This window comes from Triturus cristatus, chromosome 1_2 (assembly GCF_964204655.1).
Source record: "Triturus cristatus chromosome 1_2, aTriCri1.1, whole genome shotgun sequence".
Classification (NCBI taxonomy): domain Eukaryota; kingdom Metazoa; phylum Chordata; class Amphibia; order Caudata; family Salamandridae; genus Triturus; species Triturus cristatus.
Genome location: NC_140580.1, coordinates 383,769,045 through 383,791,316, shown reverse-complemented (window position 1 = coordinate 383,791,316; position 22,272 = coordinate 383,769,045). Strand labels below are relative to the sequence as shown.

The following is a 22,272-nucleotide window of genomic DNA, read 5'->3' as shown; positions in this document are numbered from 1 at the left end:
ATAGGCTCTATAATGCCTTGAGAAACCAATTTATTTAACTCCTCCCTCAACGGTGCTTGCATGGGGTTAGGAATGGGACAGACTTTGTGAATTGCAAGAACGGCATTATCCTTCACCTTAATTTTATGTTGAAATTTTTTTAAGTGACAGAGTTCTTCGTTGAACACCTCTGATAACTCATCACTTTTATGGCCTTTAGACCCTTGTTGCCCTCATCCACTGCAAACACTGGTACAACCTTGTTGGGGTCCAATATCTAAATCTCTCTGGTGGGCCCACCTCAACAAGCAGGATCCCCTTTTTGTCAAATAAACTTTCCTCTACGTTAAACGATCCTTGAACGCAATTTACATAGATAACATGCCTTCCAGGGGAATAGGGTCCTTATTGTAACCAGCAGGTTCTATATCTGGGGAATCAGGGTGTAATTTCTCCCCTGGAACTTTTCCTTAAAATGTCATAATCAATGAGAAAATAAGGAGAGCACGAGTTGACAAACACATTGAATACAATTCCATCCAGTAATATGTTACATTTAGGATAATCATTACCCATTCTAGATGTGTCCTTTTTGAAAGACAAACAAATTGTCAATACCGTCAGTAACATTATCTATTGTTGGAAATGTTTTCCTTTCTGTACTTATATTTCTACACTATCTGATGTAATGCCCCCTTTTGTTACATTTCCTGCACACAATGGGTCGAGCAGGTCAATTTGGGTTGTTGGCCAAGTGATTGTAATTTCCACAACAAAAATATTTAAGTCTCTCACCTCTCTTATCCTCAGAAAATTTCCTACCTGAAGAGTCCACATTTTTTTTTTACTTATGCCACCCTCCCTCTCTTCAGAATCAGGCTCATGGTTTCTTTTCACTACATGCATAATTTCACTACCATTAGTTTGTTTCATTTCTGGGTTCGTTTTTAATCTTCAGCATGACAGATTATTATTCAGACAGGACAACAGCTGTTCCCCTAATTTGTTTTAATAGAGGTGGTGCCCATCAGTGTGACGGGCTTCCAAGACCAGACAATATGGCAAGCGTGCTGTCCAGTGGCCAAAGGAGCGTAACAGAAATACCGTCCCAAAGAGGAACGTGAACGCACTTCACGGCAAGTAGGAAATGTACACAGAGCTTCCCACTGCTCTCACTGCTCCTCGCCTCAACTTTATGACTGCGAACATGAAGGAACAGGACTGCAGGACAACAGACGTAGGAATCACTGCTCCTCACCAGACAACAGCATGGAGCTTACACAGCTCACCAAATCACCAGGACACTGCGAAGATAGGCAGACCTGAGGAGAAATAACAGACGTGGTAGACAGGATCTTGGGGAGGAGGCTGGATACGCTGTCCCTGACAAGCAGTCCGTTGCCATAAGTTGAAGTAAAACACAGGACTAGGTAAGCGTTGACGGGACTTTATCCCACAACAGCCTCCACATCACAGTGGCTAAGAAAACTGCCTAACTGTCCTGTTAACTGAATGTTGGTCAGCTCATAAAGCTGGTGCTGAGTGGGAGAACGGGTAGAGTCCATAGAAGAGGAAAGGAGGGGAGGGAACGAGTAAGAGGGACCGCATACAAGTACAAGGTAAATCATAACAAAGAGGACATCACAACAAGTTTTAAGCAAGAAAAGCCCAGGCAAAATTACCATGTGTGATAAAGTTTAATGCTGCAAGAGGTACCTGTTCTGGAATACAACAGATGTCCACAAAATCCTTGCCTCCCTAGGGGGTGGTGTAGGAGGGGCTAGGTAGAGATACTTCCTTCAGTGTAAGCCACCTACTAGGCGATTCGATCCACTCACAGTGTCCCAAGAGAAATATATGTCAATTTTGGTGAGGAGGATATCATCTTGTCCATGTCTTATGAGAACTGTAAATACAAATTTAATGCACATGCTGAGCGGTAACTATTGCAAAACTGCAATAATCAAACCAAGGTTCTAGAAACCGGCCACAACCCTGACCGCCCCCGAACATACAGAAACCAGAGTTGTGATTTTCTCGAGTGCATCCATCGCCTACATTCATCGGTTCACGCTTTACATTGCACATCCCCATTTCCAACCCTCTGACCATCTGAATTAGCTCCTTCCTTCCATCTTCCCCATATTCAGTTGCCTCTGGCCCGGTTTATCACTTTCTGACCCTCAATCATTATGGCACTGTGTGATTTCTCTGCCGATGAGAGTCTTGCAATACTCCAATGCCTAACGGTACTTCTCGCGATACCCTGAAGTTAAGGAACTCCAAATGTTTCTATTTTTACAGACTCATTTACCTGGCTCTATTTTGAGCTCTGAACATTTCCCCCTGGGTTACCCTCACAACTACCTCCCAAAACTGTACTTTCATTGCTATCCTTAAATCTCGACCCCATTAGGGCTCTTTGAATTACTTCTTTGAACACTACTTCGGTTGATCGTGAGGCCACCTCACGCTAAACATTCACAAGACTTAAGGTATCCATCCCCACCACTCATCGAGCTGAGAGCAGCCCTGAACAACATGTCTGCAAGTCTCTGTAATGCCGCTATCACCACCAGCCACACGGACACCTGTCTACGTACTTAGGTCAGGAGGGCTGCGTGCGGCCCCTGGGATGGACTTTGAGTATCTCTGCTATAGGCGGTAGACCGGAGCACAGGTGCCAGCCTTGCCCTCTAGGAAAAGATTTTGAATGCACGCTCATTAATCCCGGTGCAATCTCTGCCTCGTTGCTGCACCTGTTCAAAACAGGTCGCCACTCAGCTGCTATGGGGAGGGGTACACAATATATGGGGTTGGGAAGGCCTATTCTTTGGGCACAGATAATAAAGGGACGTCCACACTGGAGCTTGGTTCGTGCCATCAGCCACGAGCGCTGACGTCACCCTTTATTTATACCCCCTGGTCCGCGCCCGGCCCAGGAGAGTGAATGCGCTACAAATTATGGGAAGGGCCGGATGGCTCACTACATCCGCCACTACATGACATATTGCCCATTCCAATTACATATTGACAGGAGTTACAGTCTGAAAGATTTGTACAACTCGTGACAACGTTCAATGAAGCCGACGGCTGAATGTGAGCGTGCCTAACTTACGAGGAGGGCTTTGGGACGGCAGTACTTCAACTGTGAAATGAGATGTGTAATGAGATCCTAAGTGTGGTATGATGAAAAATAAGGACTGTTTTATTTGAAACTGGAAACAAGCAGTCTTGGCTTTATGCATACCTAAGTGCCTACCTAACTGCACACCTAAGTGCACAAAATGATCATGTGTGGCCACAAATGATGGATGTGAGGTGCTGAATTGCTGTACGCTAATATTTATTGTAAGATTTAACTTGTGACTGGGAAAACATCTCGAGTTAGCTGACTTTTTGGGAGCTTTTGCCATAGGAAATGGGTGGTTAAATGAGGTTTGCAAAGAGCTGCGTCCATAGGTTCTAGCTTTGAGTGTGTCACACCATTGAGAAGGGCTTTTCACACTGGAATTACATACCTAACAATAGTAGAAAAGGTGTTCTAGTGACTGTGTAATTAGGCTGAAAACAAATGACCAAACACCACATGTTTTTAAGGGGCAACATGTTGTCCTGGTGGAGAAAATAAATGTGAACAAAATATGCTAATTTAATTCTCTGCAGACCGTAAATTTGTGCCTCTGAATAAAACACAGGACACTGACTAGGCAAAGTTGTAATATCCCCCCGAAATTGACAATTTCCACAGTTTTGCAGTTGTACATCTGGGAATTTTATCAATCCCCAAATTAATTAAGCCTACGTACATTAAAGATGAGAGAAGAGTATGCGACTCATAGAAGTATGAATTCTCTTGAAAATCTGCTCCACGATGGTCCCTTAAAAATGATACTCCTATGTTCCTAAACACATTCAAGAAGAAGCACCAAATACCCAGTATCGTAGTTAGCTGTGCCCTGAGTCTTGTACTCACTGGTGTGCCTAAGTAAGTGTGATCCACAGCCAGTCCCCACTCCTGCCCTGACCCTCAAGTGGCTGCATGGCCAGTGGCTTCCAGGAAGAGTGCTGTGTACCAATTGGAAGCTTTATGCTACCAGTGGGATCTCACTTCCACAGGAGGGTGGAGGCCCAGCACGGCACCTATGAGTTGGGTGAGAGACTGAGAGGGCCTAGAACTAAGAAACTGAGTGCTTGGAACAAATGGGGGATGGGGTCGGGGGAGCACGAGCTGCACTTATAGACCTTACCTCAAACTCTGAACCTGAGAAAGGACGCCCCAAAGAAGGGAGGGACCCATGAGGAGATAAGTGATGGGGTAATAGGATTATTTGGCAGAGGCCCCTAAAATCACAAAGACGTGCATCCTTAATTCTGGTATTCGTGCACTATTGAATGTGTAGTGGAATTCTATACTTTCAGTGCAATAAAGTACTGGTCTCTGATCCTTACCTTAACGGTTGTGGGACAGTAGCTTCTGCCTGCACCGTGGCCTCCTGAACGGGTCTGACATATGGTAACAATATATACAATTTATTGCTATAATGTCCCAGGTCACTATTTATTGCATAAGTACATCATCGAATATTCAAAAGTGATCATATCATGACGTTTGTCTAAAATTAGGAAAGAAGATCTTGTGAATTTTAAAATCAAATTCTTGAAATGAACTTAACAAATCTTCATTTATGACAGCATGTAAGGTCTTGTCTTTGGACAAACATCATGATATGTTCAATATTGGACTTTGGATGAAGAACTTATACAACATATTGTGATCTGGGTTCTTATAAGGATAAGAGTCAATTGTATTTATTGTGACCATTCTATATCATGGTATACCTCTGTATGAATGTATAAGTCTACAAGTTCTCCAAGTGTGATATATCACTATTAAGAGGGGTGTTACTGTAATTATTCAATTAATCCCAGCAATTATGTCTGGGACAGCACAAATATGCCAGACAGGGACTGTCATGCCAGAGGCGCCCACAATATGTTAAGAATCACCGGTGTTATACCAAGTTAGGCCGTATGTCAGTATGTCATCATAGCATTACTATCCAGAGTGTGCCAAAAGGAATTATCCTCACTATGCCAGAGACAACCATGTGCTTGGGGTAGGCCCACCTTGACATGGATGCCCACATTATGCCAGTAATTACCACCATTATGTCCAGAATGCTTGAAATGTACTAACAGACGAAGAAGGCAGGCATGGGCATGAGTTGATGCTATACACAGAAATATCACTAGTGATCAAGCCCAGAGCTTCTTTTTCCCTAGTTCCTTGAAATGTAGGTGTGGATATACATTGCCATTTTCATCTGATCCCAGGTGTATTGAGCAAGATTGGAGAACAAAATGTGATGTAGAACTGTGGCACCTGGAACCATATATGCTCTCATGTTGCCTTATCTAAAGTATTTACAGTAACACTAAGCACTCTGACATGGTGCAGCAGCTGCTGACAGAACACGTTGGAAACATGGGTGGGTGCTAGTTTCACATGTCTGCTGTCTACAGTTCATGCACAAACTTGGAGGGTATCAAAATTAGTATATGTGCTGCAGACAGTACTATTTCGAACAAAATAGGCATACAGCTTCATTCTGCACCTGAATGTGACTTTGATGCAGCGAAGTACATGGCTGAAGAAGAGGCCTGGGGCACATCTCTGAGGAAGGTATATTGAAGACTGGGTAGTGGTTGCTAAACCTTGTTGAACCAGTAAGGAGACCGAGAGTGCTGAGGTGAGCCTCAGCAGGCCAACGGCAGAAATGACGTACACACACACTGCTAAGGGCCCATGAGGAGGTGAGCATTGCTATTCCATGTGTGAACTTTCAGGAGTAAGGAGGTGCCATGGGGTTGTATGAAATGCTCTTGGGACAGCGACCCATGCCATCAGCAGTTACAAAGTCCCTCTATTTTGCTGGTGCCCATCAGTTATGGCCAGAGATGCTATTAGCAGCACCAGCGGTGCAGCAGGTTGACAGGTGATTGGTCACTGCTCCCAGTCCTCATCCAGTGCAAGTCACTTTCCAAGATCCAGGTCACCGCTGTCATGGACTTGCAGATGAAATTGTTTCACAAACTCAGTGCCGTCCTTGGTTATGTGTGAAGCTTGCTAATGAACAACTTGAGTGTAGCAGCTGTTTTCTGACTCATATAACTCCTGGGCCAGTGTATGAAACTACACACTCAAGACTCCCCACATCATGAATGAACGTTACAGCTGATACTGGCTGTAATGTGGGTTGATCAAAAATGTGAACAGTGGTCAGATATCTGATGAGGCTTATCTATTATCACCTTTATCTGTGTCAGTGCTTGGTATAATGCCTGAAGGACAGCCTATGCTGCCTCTCACTGGATATAAAAAATGACAGGTAACACGTATAATGTTTATCCATAGTTCTTCTTGGAGAATAGATTCCTGGGGAACCAGTTGCTTTAACAAGCATCTGCAGCTTTGAAATGATGTTTATATTGTGACACAATCTCTACAGAATAGATGGTGTAAACAAAGAGCAAAATGATAGCATTGCCTTGGTTTTAGGGAATTGATGAAATGAACTTCAGATAGAATAAAAATGCCTGACTGTCCTGTACATGGACAGACTGGACATAAAACAGTATTTGGAGAGATTAAGGAAGATGGTCTGTTTTTGTGTCTCTAAACAGTTTCTTGTTGGTAGTTCTTGTATAATATAAAAAAAACTGTAAATTGGTAGTCTTATTTAAGTTAGGCCAAAGCACATTTATTAAAATACATTTACATTAAAGCCGGAGAATGTTGTATCCACTCACTTCCATTTTTTAGTTGTGCCTCCCATATTTCACTGAAAAAGCACTATTATAATTGAATTAAAATTAGCATTGCTTGGTCTACTGAAAACCTGAACTCCATAGTAGGAGTTTTCCAATGTGTACAACTAGGCCAATCCCCCTTAATCCACTTTCTCATGCTTTGTATTACTTAACCACTCAAGGTACACACTACTAAAGGATGCTCACAATAAAGGGATTGTAGGGTGCATCTTACATTGAGGGCGGTCATGGGTGCAGCTTGTACTGAGTGTGCTGCTTATAGGAGCCAAGGGATTATTAAAGTTAAAACTATTACCCAAGGTGCCAGGGCAATTTTGCAGATAGGTGTGTTTTTAAGATTAAGGAAAACATTATACTCTGTTGCTTAACTTCTCAAGTTAGGAGTGGCTGGTTGTGCAGTCTATTTAGGGTCAGAGTACTTAAGTGTGATCTTTGTGAAGCTATCAATGATGGTTAGCTCATCTTTATAAGTATCAGCTTAAATCTACTTATCCTGTAATTAAGTGCCTATTAAGAAGAGAATAAGAAAACTAAATCAGCAGGTATGGCCATAAAATATGCGGAAGCTCAGATTTCCTCATCTCTTATCAGTACCCAAAGGAAGCATGCCAGCAAGAGTCAGAGAAATAACTACCTAGCTCCCCAAACATTGCCTCTAGCTTTCAAATTCGTATAAGACCTTCTTAGACAAAAAGCACCCCCATTCCCCTTAGTCTTTTCCAGCAGGTTTATATCACCCTTCAAGAGGTGATAAAGTTGTAGAAAATGTTTCATAAGTCAGAACTTCCATTCCATCTGTCTGTCCATCTACATATCTGGCAACCCATCTGTTAATCCATTAATCATCAGTATGCATGTGTGCCTATCCATCAACCCACCAATTCTTATGTCCACCCTCCCTTTCACCAATTAAAAATCTCATATCAGTCCACCGACATAGCCATCATAGTCATTGTAACCCACTTAGTCTAAGGAGTTCGGTAAGACTTCTATCCATAATTTATCTCTCTTCTTTCTAACATCAAGCTGCATTGATAGGCTGCTCTGCTGCAACCTCAGCATTTATGAATTTCAATGAGCTGTTTTTTAAAAGTTGTCTTTCTTAATAAATCCTCATTATATTAAAACCGATCTCACTAAGGGGTCGATTACGATGGCGGAAGGACCGCCACCGCTAGCCATGCGGTGGCGGTCCTTCCGTACGCCGACCGCGAGTTTCTTTCTGCCAAATTAGGATGGTGGGGGGAATCTCACCGTGAGTGTGGCAGTCGCAAAGACCGTCCGCCATGGATACCACCACAGGCAATCCTCTGGATTGCCTGGCAGAGCGGTCTTCACCGGTAAAATGACGGTGGTGCCTAGCAGGCACCGTCCGCAAAATTACGATGAAGGCTGGAGACAGCCTTTACATAGCGGTGGAACCGCCATGGAATGGCTGGGGGGGGATTGGTTTGGAGGCCCGTTGAGGGCCCCCCTTGTGTTGGGGAAGGCCAGGGTGCACTTGGGGGTACCCATGGTACCCACCTACATTTCACGGCACTATATGGCAGGCACCGTGTGGTGCCTGCCACGTAGTGCTGGGAAATGCACAACATGGCATTTTCACATTCCGGCGGGTGCTGCTGTCAGCGGCAACCGCCGCAATGTTAAGATGCAGGATCCGACTGCCACGGTGGCGGTCACATCCTGATCCGGTGTGCGGGACTGCTGCATGCATGGTGGCCGGTCCCGGTTTACAGCAGGACCGCGGACGGACTCCAGTCCGTCCGCCATCCTAATGAGGCCCTACGTTAAGGCTTCTTTGGATTATTAGTATAGGCAGAGAAGAGAATTAGTTTCATGGGTGCAAATGTCATATTATTGAGCTCTTCCTTCCATCTCATCTCTTTCCTACATGCACTTCAAAATGACTTTCACAGGCAGTGCTTACTAGCAGAATTTCGTTATTTCAATTAAACACTATTTCAATCTTTTGTGGATACATTCATCCTTAAAGGTTGCCAGTTTATTATAGTAATATATAAGAACTTGCCTGGCCACATTGACTTTAGAATACTTTGCTAAACTGTTTTATATTTTATTTTTTTCTATTTGTCTCTTTTTAGGTGTATTTCTATATTTTTTGTGGAATTCCAAACATACTTTGGAGAGGATTATGCTCGAACTGCTTGGATTCATTCCATTGTTGATTGTACCACAATGCTTTGTGGTAAGTACTGAGAGACCAAAAGTGGTCATTATTTCAACATGTGTGTAGGTACGGCAAAGGTATCCATCCAACAGTCAATTGTGATTGATAGCAAAAGCTTTATGGAAGATAATAGAAGTGGTATATTGATTGTTCTATTTATGTAGAATTCTGGAAAAATAGAACATAGGGGTGAATGAACTATGATAATTCGTTCATTTTTGCATTCGCTTTAGTTTTTTAGTGCTCTTCACAAAATTTAGGGAGTGGCCGAAAATGTGAATGTTAGGCACCACATCCAATATTGGCATTCTCAACTCAAACATTCTTCAAATATCTCGTTGGGGTGAACATAAATGTTTGGAGGTTCTCCTCACCTGGATTGCTCTAGTTTTTAGCAGTGCCTTCTGCCTCTTGACTGAAAAATACAGGAAGAGATTGAGACAAGAAAGATCTAATCCAGACAACTCTGATTTTTCCACTGAATGCTACTTCTTGCAGGAATTAAAAGCTTAATTTTTCCACTTGTAATAATTACATGTACAATAAAGACAGTGTATTAGGATAATATAAATTCCATAAATTGTTTTTGTAAGAAATGCACTAAAATGCTATCGGTGATTCAATTAACTGCCAACAAATTGTTTTTCGCAAGCTTTCTTTCAAAATACTCACCTTGCACTCTGGGATAGATCCTTTTCTTTACGAAGTCCAGTCTAGTAGCAGCCTGAGCAACATAGGGCCTGATTTAGATCTTGGCGGGACTACTGTTGTCCCGCGGCGGTTTCAAGTACTTCATCATGCTGACAGCGTCTGCCCGCTGGATTTAGATGTTGCAGTAATAGACAGTAGTCCACCCCAGCAGCGACTTTCTCTGCTTGCTAACAGTACTCCCTCAGGCTGGCGGATTTGCGCCAAGCCGATGTTGATGTTCCCGTTGTGATGGCAGTGTCCTAGCAGTGGTTTGCTGATGGAGTGAGTACCCAGTGGAGTGGAGACTGGTAAGTACGACTTATTAATGTGCCAATACACATACGTGTCATGTTTGCATGTAAAACATATGTAGGGAATGTGCTATGTCCATTGTGTCACATATTGCATGCCACTCACACAACACAATTAAATGCCCACCAACAGGCACCACTAGCACAGTACCCCAAGCACCACAACAACAAATATTTTTTTTAAGTGTGAATAGAGATGTGTTTAATTTACCATAATAAGTTAGAAAATAAACACTACTGCATTACACCTAAGAAAAATATTGCATGCCAGAGCAATGCAGAAATACACAAGGCTACTGCAATTGGAAAATTGTACAAGTAGCTTCCTTAGATCTGAGCAACAATGGGGTCGCTTGGCATCATGGTGGAGTCGGAGCAGCAAAGGAGGGACCTGGGCAATGAGGTACTCAACGGAAACGGAAGGAGGTAAAAATTTCATATTTTTACCTCATTTCCGTTGATTCTGCCAACCAAAAGTAGGAGGGTTTCCTACCACAGTTGCCTCAACAGAAAGGCACATCGTATTCAGCTCGGCGGGCATCATCCACTTCTGCCGATGACTCTGTTGACGCGGAAAAAGATTCCTGACAGAGGTTGCAGAACCGTGGTGGTCTTTTGACCATGGACCCGCAAACTTCTAAATACAGAGGGTGAACCGCCAAGCCGGTAGGCAGGAAGACTAATAAAAAAGCGACTGTGGGACGTGATCTACAAAGACCTGAATCAGGCCCTTAGTTTCAGACATGTGGTAGAAACACAGCACTGCACAGCACAGCACAGACCAACAGTAGCATACCATACTGAAAAAAATGTAACCTCTCTCCAGTCGGTTAATTCATGACCTTGCCCAGAAGAAAATGTTGTGAAATCATTTACTACAATTCATTACACCAGGTTTGTGGTGTGCCAAGGTTGTGCTCTATTTTGTTGGAATAATCTCCCTTGTCATTTAAAAAATATTTATCTGATACGCCTTGGACCGTATTTCCGAGAGGAAGATTTTATGATATTGTTGTTTGCAGATATGTATTCTTTTGTATTCCAGCTCCATTTGGCAGTTATGTGAGTAATCATTTCTCCTGTCAAGTGGGAATCATGTTAGGAGGACTGCTTGCTTCTACTGGATTAATCCTGAGTTCCTTTGCCACAAGCCTGGAGTACCTGTACCTTTCTCTGGGAGTTATGACAGGTACTTAAGAGCTTCATAAGCCTTTTTCGCTAGAATACTGTAATTGCAAAATTTCATTTTCTGCTGTCTTTGTATCTCTTTGACGAGGTTTGTTGCATCCAGAGATCACAAAAAGTATTAATATGTATTCATTTTTAGGTTCATATTATGGTTTTTCTACTGTGCAGTACAATTTTTTTCCCGAATGCTCATATGTAATATTTGTTCTGTGAAATACTTGACAATGAATGGACATCAGGCTCATCAAGCTGTACAAATCACTGTCCTAAGAGTTAGGCCCTCATTACTTAAATTGAAAGGTTACTGAGGAAGGTTATCTCTCTCCTTTATATAAAACCCAGAAGAACAATGGGGCATATTAGCAAGGGCTTGGTCGCCGATTAAGCGGCACTTTTTTCCGCCAAAGCGGCAATTTTTTATCGGCCTATCATCCAGCTGTCGCTAACAGCTTCAGGCGATAGCGACCGGTTTGGGGCCCGCTTTGCATGTCAGTGATATTTATCGCTAATGACATGCAAAGTGGGCGTACCCAAACTGGTAGCGACTGAAAGCAGTCGTTAACACAGCTATCGCCTATTATCAACGTAGGCGAAGCGATAAAAAAAATCACGCTAAGCGTGATTATCGCTGGTATTTAACACCTGCTGGAATCCTGACTTACCTGTATTTCTCAATGGGAGGTGGATCTTCAGGCTAAGTCCACCATCGCTTTAATTCGTGAATATCGCTGGCTTGCCAGCGATATTCAGGCATTTCGCCGCTATCGCTGGATATTTTAGCACAGTGGAGATAAACGTTGCTAATAGCATGTTTTCTCTGCTAAAATATCCGGCGATAGGCAGCGATAAAAATAAACGCGCTAAGCGCGTTTTGCGATAAATATCGCATGTTATTGCTAATATGCCCCAATGTGCTCTGATCCATAAGGAGGCACAGAGTTCAACTTTGCCTCATGTGCAGGGACTTATTGCAATAGGGCCTGACCCATGCCTATGCTTTTCTTTCCCAGTTCTCAAGTATGGAGCTCAAAATGCTGAATAGGTGTACAGATCTTGTTACGCCTCACTAAAACTAATCAAGAATATGTTCAGCAGTTTGTTAGTCTTCACCTGGATGTATTTCCAACGGGTACTAGCAAGTCTCCCAGAGATAAGTCTTGATGTGGGCGTTACTTGTGCACACCATAATAGCACAAAGAAGCCCCCTCCCAAGTGGGGACATTGGTAGGGCATCACACAATGCCTCTTCATCAAGTGGGTTCTTTTCCCGTGTGCACCCCCAGGAGATCTGGGTGGAAATAACAATTTAGAAGGTAAATTATCTATTTCTGCACTTATCAGAGCAAAAGGGGATGTGTGCTACCATTACAACACAGCAGTAAGATTGGGAGTCATTGCATCAAGGTAAGTTTTCCGGTCTTTTATACTGCATGACTTTACTTGACAAGTTAGTTAGGTTTAAGAGTCCTAACCTTAAAAATATGTCTGTGTGTTTTTCTGTTCATGTATTACGAGCTAATAACTTTGACGTTGATTGAGGTGTCGACACAAAACTTCCCAAAGCAAACGTTCATCCACCTCTGCTACTTTATTGAAAGATTTGCGCTGATCCCACAGGTAGAGGCCAAGAAAGATGGGGTCCTAAAAGTGCAATTTTAGATAGGGAATTTAGTTCATCGATATACAAAATACCTACTGAATGGAATTACTTCAGTGTCATTTTTGTGGTTTGGTGTAAATTCATTCTGCCATTCTCGGGAAATTAGCATTTAAAATGAGGTTAACGCTCAGAAAACGTTAGGTATGTCTGGATGGTTGATCTCACGGGAGTCCCATGCTACCAACATTTTCAAATATAAATAGGCCCTTCTGATTGCCTGTGCAAGCTTTTTCTCCCACCAGCCATTAATCGGAGTTACTGGTGGCAACTCTGAACAAAATGTTGCAGCTGCAGTTACAGGATTTGAGGAATCTTTTCCCAAACCTTGAAAAGAAAATGGAAAAAAGCATATGGGACAGAATGGACACACCTTAACCGCCATAGGCATGTGGGGTGTTCCAGAGAGACCCCCCTGAAGTCAAATAAAAGGAAATAAATATTTTGCCACTCTGCTACCAGGATCAACTTATTGCTAGCGTGGTACCAAGCGTGGCACCCACTGTAGGGTCATAGACAAGATCATGTGGCCAACCGACATTTACAGCCTGCAGGTGAAGCGCAGCGGGGTTGACCACCTGCAGTGGGTTGGGTGCAGGGCCTACCAACCGCAGCACATTGCTGAAGGCTGCCCGCAGTGGGGGACTGGGCACCTGTGGGTGGTTGGCTGCACACAGGTGGGGGGGGTCCAGCAAGTGGCCTGGCAATAGGCTTTGCCAAGCAGAGGTGTTGGGTGCAGGGTCTAGCCAAAGTCCAGATGCTGCAGATGGTTGCCCCCTATGGATTCCCACAGGCAAGATTGGATGACATCAGCAGAATTTGGCTCAAGGCCTGGACATTAGCCAGTCCTTGCGACCAAATGCTGATACTCACAGTTAAAGGCCATGCGCCACAGGTGGCTTAAGCAAGTTGGGTGTACGCTCAAGGTTGAACATGATTAGGAAAACACCGAAAAAGGCTAAAGTGATGTCATATGGTCAGGCATGATTGCCCCTTCATCCCACTTAGATCTTTTACATGACACATCCCACCTACCTGATTTAGACTCTGAACTCACCAGTGGCTAGCTACTTTACTGTTAATGGCCTAAATATGCATTCTCCATCACTGGTGCCAGGTTACAAGCATGAGGGGAAGGAGTGACCCATATAATTGCATGCAGTGGCACTTCATGAATGCACCACCTAAATACATATCCACAAACTGGAGATATTTCATAGGGTTTGGGGAACTTCTTCTGAACTTAGTACCATCATACTTTTTATTATTAGTAATATTACTAAACAAAATTTGTTGTAAGTACCTTCATAGTTATTATTATTATTATTAAATGAGATCTGTAGTGCGTACAGCTACCCCAAGGGGTCTCCCGGCGCCAGAATAGACAGCAGGAGTGAGCTGCAGCGCACAGTTGTAAAAGCATTGTCTTCAGATTCTTACGAAAGGTAAGTAGAGAGTGGCAGTTCCTAAGAGAGACCGAAAGCGAGTTCTAGAGTTTCTGGTCCAGATAGGCAAACGAGCATCCCTTCATCAGAGCAAGGCAATACCTTGGCATTGCGAACAGTTAGATGTTGGATAACCTCAACTGTTCGGTAGGCACATAGGGTGCCACCAGATCTTGAATATAAGAGGGGGCCAAACCATTATCGTGCCGGGACACTCCTTGGAGTAGCTGCGCATGTTATAAAAGCAAATAACATAACATGTCGGGCCCTGAACATGTAGCACAAAGCCTTGAATTTAATGTGCTTGTCGATCTTAAGCCAATGCAGTTCATGAAGCAGAGGGGAGGCCGAGGCATGTCTCCGCAGCCGGAAGAGTAGGTGAGCTGCTTCATTCTTAATGATTTGTAAATGACGAATCAAGGATTTATCTGCGCCCAAGTACAGTACATTGCCGTAATCCAATTTAGATATCACCAGAGCTTGGATCACGGTTCTTTGGGTGGGCAAAGGGATTAGCCAAAGGATCTTTTTGACCCACTTAAGAACAGCGAAGCAGGTGGCAGTGACATTGGACACCTGTGGTTTCAGGGAGAGCTTGTTGTCAATAATAAAGCCGAGATTCTTGACCTTGATCGCTGGAGATGGTAAAGGCTCAAGTGACTCCGGCCAATGATTGGCTCCCCAGAACTCCAAGGAGGGATCTTGATGTTGAGCAGCTGATAGCGAAAAGATAATCTGGGTGTAATCAGCATATGAGAAGAGAGTGATTCCATGCTTCTCAACAACATCAGCCAAAGGACAAACATAAATGTTGAAGAGCAGTGCGCTCAAGATGGATCCCTGAGGGAAACCTGAGAACAGAGCTGATGACTTAGATCTTACATTGGCCGAGGCGACCTAGTAGGTGCGATCATTTAAGAAGGAGGTTACCCACCTCAAGGCCGAGCCTTCTACGCCCAAGGCCTCAAGTCTATCTGCCAGAATAGAGTGCAACACTGTATCAAACGCCGCACGACAACTGGAGCATCTGATGAGACTCAGCAAATGAGGACAGTTTGGTGTTAACATGCTTTTCTAACATCTTGGAAAAAACTGAACAAAGAGAAATCGGACGGAAGTTTGACCAACAGAAGGGGTCCAAATTGCCTTTTTTTTTAGCAAAGGGAGAACAAGGTCATGCTTCCAGTTCTGAGGGACATATCCTTTGCTCAAGGAAGTATTGAGGAGAAGTTTAAGAATAACAGTTAGGGCAGCATCATCTAAAAGTCTGAGTTTGGCAGAAAGAAGGGGATCTAACGGGGAGCCGGAATTTATAGATAGTAGTTCAGTTTTTTATGTCGCCATGTCCAAAGAAGACCAGGACCTAATTTTAGAGGACTCCACAGGCTGATTAGGTGACAGGTACACTTCCTGGTAACCTTCTGACAGGGCAGCCGAATGCGTAAGGATCTCCAGCATCTGCAGCATCAACAGCTAGTTGACTGTGAATTGTATCAACTTTGCTCTGAAAGAACATGGCTAACTCGTCACACTGATGTTAAGAAAGAGTAAATGGAGGCAGAGTGTTGCCAGCCGCTGGGAGCTCATTAGCTACTTTAAAAAGAGTATTCTGACAATTTTGGGAACTAGTAATCTTCTCAGTACATTATGCAGTGCGTGCGATTTACAATCAGCATTAAGGCTGGGCGTCGTGCTCCGCTTCGCCCACGGAGAGCACATAGCGCTGCCTGCTTCGCCGATTACGAAGTAGGTGTAGCAGGCAGCGCTATGCACACGCCGCTGCCCTCCACCCGGACACCCGCGCATGCGCATTTGTGTGAAGAAGTTGCCGGCAAGCAGGAAGAGGGAGCCCCGGGACGCTGCACTGCAGGTAAGGTCATTTATTTACTTTTTACTTTCTTTAAAGTATTTTAAAATGAGGGCGGGCGGGAGGCGGGCGGCGTGTAGTGGGGCTACGCGTAGCGCGCAAGCGTGCGTAGATTTTGCCACACTACGCGCTGCTCCACGTAGCCCCACTACGCCCACTAAGCCTAGGGTTAATCAGCATGATATGTTTTCAGCACTGCCACATATTTAGACTTAGCCTCAGTTGCATAGCATTTCCTCCATTGTCTTTCTAGGTTTTTACAATGTTTCTTTTCATGCCTGATGGACTCAGTGAACCAAGGAGCAGGAGGATGCATTCTGCACATCAATTTAGATGAAGGAAGCAGGATGGAATCAGTGGCCTTTATAAGCCATTGATAGATGGAAATTTGGTCTGGATCAGGTTGGGAGATAAGGGTGGGCAATGTATTATGAAGCAGCTTATGTAACCCTGACATGTTGAGATTAGACCAGTTCCTGGAGCTAGGTTTTCGCACAGGCTGAGAAGGAAGGATGGAAGCGACCCTGATACTAAAAGGCACTGCAAAGTGAACTGGCCAACCGAATGGAAGAGGAGATACCACGGACAAGGCTTTTCAGTTAGAAAAAATAGGGTCCAGAAGGTGCCCTGCGATGTGAGTAGGTGCAGAGTTATGGTGGGCAAGATTGAGAGAGCCCAAGTCATCGATAAAAGCTGAAGCTAAGTTATCATTGGCATCTTTAAGATGTAGGTTAATATTGCCAAGCACAGTAAAATTGGCTAACTGCAAAATATGGGGAGCCAGTAAGTCAGGAAGAGCTGAACACTAGACGCTGGGATACCCAGGGGGATGATAGATAAGAGCCCCGGAGAAAGTAAATTTAAGGGTAAAGGAGAGAGAGAAAAGGCTTCACGGTTAGTAATCTGGAGGTCCTCTGTTTTACATTTATATCTCTTTTTAAAAATAATGGCGATACCTCCGCCAGTTCTGTGAGGTCTATTTAGCCCAATCAGAGCGAAGATGACAGGGAATGCTTAAATAACATCAGGTAAGGATCCATTATGAAGCCAAGTTTCTGTAAGGAAAACTACATCTAAACTAGCATCACAGAGAAAATTGTCTTTCCTGTCCAGATTCAGTAGTTCACGTAACATGGGTCAACCTATCACTCCTACATCAACAGTCCCACATACTCCCCCACCCCTTCTCCTCTACTCCCCCATTCACTCATGACCCTCACTTCTCTTCCCATCCTGTCAATACAGAGGGGGCCACTTTCATGCGTACTTGGCATCATAGTAGCATATATGCCAACATTTTAGAAGAGGAAAGTGGGAGATCATAGAAAGACAATCGAGGCCTGAATAGGGTATGTTTTCATGTATGGGACTTGAAAGCGTGCTGCTGCAGGATGGGATATCAGAAATGCAGATACATGTAGTGTATACTTTATTTGGGTATAAAAATAACCTTAAAAGAAGCATAACATAAAAGCCGTGGTTGTTAAAAGCTTCAAATGACATTAAAAGCTTCACAAATAAGAAAATGGTGAAGGAGCTTAATATGCAAATAGAAGGCAGATACATGTTTTTTTTCCTTTACCTGTCAGGAGCACAGAGAAATCGCTATATTGCGTGACATAAATGTTGTGCACTGACCTGCAGGAATAGGTTACTGGCAGTAAATACTATGAGTCTCACTAGACCAGTCCCTGCTTATGCTCTCCAAGGAATCGGGTTTTTGAATGCAGGAATCGGGAGGCAAGAGACAAGCCTTGAAATCGGTAGTCTCCCTCTTGAATCAGGAGGGTTGACATGTATGTAGTAATCCCTTCTCCCTATGGGGCATCATACGTTCACAACTTCAAGTAGCACAATGAGAGGTTTCCTGCTGAACTGTCAGAATGTCTTGTATGAGGTCAAGTGGCCCAGTAAAAAATTATGAAAAGAGGGCAGAGTAGGAATACAATGACCCCCCCATATATGGTGGTGGGTCCCAAAGGATTTTTAAAAACTTTTTGCTATGAATTTGCGGGTGGACACACAAATCCTCAGCAACATTTTTAAAAAAAAGTATTTTTTATTAAGCCTCCGAGTGGGCCAAATCCTGAGGGCATATTTTATAATAATATGGGGAGTGCCCATGTGGGACCACCACCTTCCCAGGACAACCAAGTAAACTGATGTGGGGTAGGCCCTTATGGCCTCCCCTAGAGCCCCGGGCCCGGCACCTCCAAAGAGCTTTTCAATAATGGAAGTGGGGGCAACCTCCCCGGGGCTTGAAACTTAAATTATGCTGCCCCCCCTCAGCCCTGGAGACCGCCACCTCCCCGGGGCTTAAGGTAGAAAATGAGTGGGAGGGGCAGATGGACCCCCACCACAGCCCCTGGAGCCACCACCTCCCCGGGAAATTAGTAATAGACCTGCGGGGGGCCCGCTAGATCCCCTGGAGCTCCGGGGACCACCACCTCCCTGAGGCTCAAATAATATATATATATGCAGGGGGTCTGTTGTGGACCCCTGGGGACCACCACCTCCCCAGGAAATTAGAACAAATGAGGGGGCCATACAACCTCCAGCCTGAAGCCTTAGATGGCCCTGGGGACCACCCCTCAGGGCCGGCTTGTGTATTGTCCTGGGGTGCCCACCCCTGGGACATTGCTGTTTGCTATGGCTTGGTGGGAGCACCGCTCTCGCCAAGCCATAGCAAACGCTGCTCAGCTTGTAGTAAGCAAGAGCAGAAAACGCTTTTGCCGACTAGAAGTGGAGCAGAATGACTTTTACACAGCTCCCTATGTTTAAAGCAATGCTGGCACCCGCAGGAGGTGGGAGACGGCAAGGGCCGCAGGGGCCTTAAGGCACCCCCATGGTCCGCAACCTCTAAAAAGTGGGTGTCCTGTATGGGACAATGGCACCAACACTACATGCTGGCCCGGCGGGATGGAACCCCCGAGCCAAAAATGACCCAGGAGGGGGGCCCTTAATGATCCTCTGGAACCAAAGGGACTTCATCCCCCAACCATCAGTGTGCCAGGAGGCACTTTTGCAGTGTGGTGGAGAAAGGGGGTGTGGCATCTAAAGATCTCTAAGCAATCACACTGTGTGGGGCTTATCTTACTGGATGTACTAGGAGGAGTTGTTGGCCTCCAAGGGTGTCCATCTGGGCCAACTACCCATCCTGTTACCTTCAGTAAGTTCCACACTGCAGGATTGCTAAGAGGTCTTTGGGGTCCATCCCCTTTCTCAACCACTCTGCAAGCACACTACTGGTTGGGAAATGAAGTCCTCTTGGATGCTGAGGGACCTTGGGGGCCAATAAGCCCTCCTGGTACTTTCTGTAAGTCCAACACAGCAGGATTCCTGAGAGTTGGTCAGAGGCCCCACTGCCTTTCTCCACCACTCTGCAAAACCCATTACTACTTGAAAAACACAGAAATTCACTGAAAAAAACAAAGGTAACAGGAGGTTATAGTTAGGATTTAGCATTTAAAGAACATAGAAATTCACTGAACAAAACAAAGGTTATAGGCACATTATAGTTAGGAACTAGCATTTAAAAACCTTAGAAATTCACTGAAAAAAACAAAGGTTACATGGATGTTACAGTTAGGCAGCAGAATTGTAAAAAACCTTTGAAATTCACTGAAAAAACAAAGGCTACAGGGACTTATAGTTGGAGTAAGGTTTCACTCATACAAAACCAGAGAAATTCAGCAGTTATAGTTAGCTGAGCTAACTATTACTCGTGTCCCCACAATGCACTGCTTATGACCTCACATATTACATGACTCATGACATGGTCAGTGACATCACTGATGAGGTTCTTCAGACAGCTGACACATTTTCCTGTGGCTCACAAGCCACTGCTCTTCTTCAAGGTTCTGAACTGTATGCCGGTGTACAAATGCACATAATCAACAGAAATGTACAATAGAAATGAAAAGACACTGTAAATCTTGTCACACATGTTGAAAACAAATATTGATATTTAGATGGGGGAATTTACCTTTGGCAGAGTACACTAGTTCATGGGCTCAGGAGAATTCGAGTGAGTGCCCTAGTTGTAAACTAACGGCTGAAACTGATCTGCATGTGCTGTTTTTCTGCCCGGCATATGTGCTACCCCGCAAACGCTGGGTAACCCAATTATGTAAAAACTTAGGATTTATTTGTTGTGCCGAGGCTTTTAGAGTTTTAAAATATGATACTGATCCTCCAATTGTATTCTCGGTATCTCGGTTTTTAAATGCCATGTGGCATATTAGGAGAGGACTTCTAAAGCATCTATAGGGGAGGATCAACTGGAGGCACCCCTTGTCTATTTTTAAAGTGTATTTATTGATTGTCCGGCTCCTTTTTTTTAAAAAACTGAACTTGGTAGTATATGTTTTTAATTGTGCATAAACTATGAAAATGTAATTGTTGTATAAACTTGGGAATTGTTTTTTTTGTTTTTTGCACTTTTATGGCCTGAACGGCCGAAATAACATTTTTTACATACAATATTGATATAAAAATCTTAAAGATCAATTATTCTAATCCGAGGTCATCTTGTCAACTTAGTGACCTGCAGTGAAGGTTGTCAAACATACCCTGTCACGCGTGATGAATATTGAAATTATTATTGCCCAGGTAATGAGTCAAAATACTGGCTTATTCAACAGGAGATATGCAGTTCCCATAGAGAACAGGAGGTTTTTACTAACTAAAAATCTAGAGGGGAGTGCTCCATATAGGAGCAAGGGCCCTCACACACCCCAAGAAGTGTCATGCTTCATCATCGGGCAGCTTCTCATTGAGCCGGTGCTACAATGCCCAACGGGCACCACAGGGTGACTCTTTGCCGGAGTTCTTTTCTTTTTGCCGTTGATGAGTCTGGAGTGTGATAAGAAGGGTGTGTGTAAGTGGTGAGTAGAGTGGAGGGAATGTGCTGTAAAAATAACTATAGGAGCCCAATAAAACTAATTTAATCGCTGGGTTCCTATGTTATGATCAAAAACCTTCAATTATTCCAAGAAGTGGATGTAATGGTCCACTCTGGCATGTTCTAAATAAGGACGTGGGTCAACATGTTTCATGCCTATTAGTGTCCATGTGATCATGGCATTTCTTCAGGACTGGTTATCCTCTCAAGCCGTAGAAGGGCTAACTCCATGAATCTCACCCATTGTTGTGGTACCAAAACAATAAGCATAAGGTAAAGTGTGCATCTACGTGGACATTCATGAAACAAACCTAGCCATTTACTGTGAGAGATAACTTGATGCAGAGAATTCAAAACTTTATTCACCAACTGAATGGAGCTTGCAAATTTTCCAATTTAAAATTAAATGAAGGATACCACCAGATGAAGCTAGAAGGAGGTTCATGTTACAACACAACCTTTGCCATTCACTGCAGTCTGTTTGGGCACAAACACCTTACCTTTAGTATTTTATGAACTGCCAAGGTATTTCAAGAAGAAATCGGATGTGTCATCCTAGACATACCCAACTGCCTAAACTATGACAACAATATCCTAATCTTTGGCTAATAAAAGTAAAAACACAATGGAAAACAAATTGAAGTTCGAGAAGCCCTTCATGACACTCATTTCATACTTAGCAAAGCAAAATTTTACTTTAGAACAGCCTCCACCAAAATTCAAAGGTCAAACTGTTTTGCAAAAAGGCATTTGTCCTGATCGACGCAAAGTCTCCACCTTGGCGTGCCCCTCTGCCAGACTGAATTTCAGCACTTCTTTCATTTCTGAAACTAGCAAGCTCCAGGTTCTGGTATATACCTGATTTTGCATCTATCAGCGTGCCACTGCAAGATCTCATGAAAAACTGTGTGCTTTAAATGATCTCAGACAAGCCAAACAGTGTTTGAAAGCATTTGTGTGAAAATCAGAGAAACTTAGTACCTTGCATATTTTGATCCTTATTCACACTCCAAATTAGTCGATTATATCAATTCTGTGACCCCTATGAATCATTCTGGCAGAAGGGACACTGATCCTAAAGCTCCACAACAGGTAGTTGCATATCCCAGTCGTAGCATCAGAAATTTAGAAATGAACTACTCGCAAGCACAAAAGTGTAGTTATGTGTGCCTGCAGGCACTTACATATTTTTCCGTATGGCAAGTCA

General features: G+C 43.8%; 1 protein-coding gene across 12 annotated transcripts in view; it reads left to right on the top strand.

Moving 5' to 3' along the window:
* Window positions 1-22,272, top strand: part of SLC16A12 (solute carrier family 16 member 12) — an 818,036-nt gene that overhangs the window by 638,941 nt on the left and 156,823 nt on the right. For all 12 annotated transcript variants that reach the window (XM_085605262.1, XM_085605243.1, XM_085605235.1 and 9 more), the window contains 2 exons: window positions 8,919-9,022; window positions 11,051-11,194. In XM_085605262.1, coding sequence (XP_085461388.1) covers window positions 8,919-9,022; window positions 11,051-11,194 — 248 coding nt within the window. The remainder of the gene's footprint in view (window positions 1-8,918; window positions 9,023-11,050; window positions 11,195-22,272) is intronic.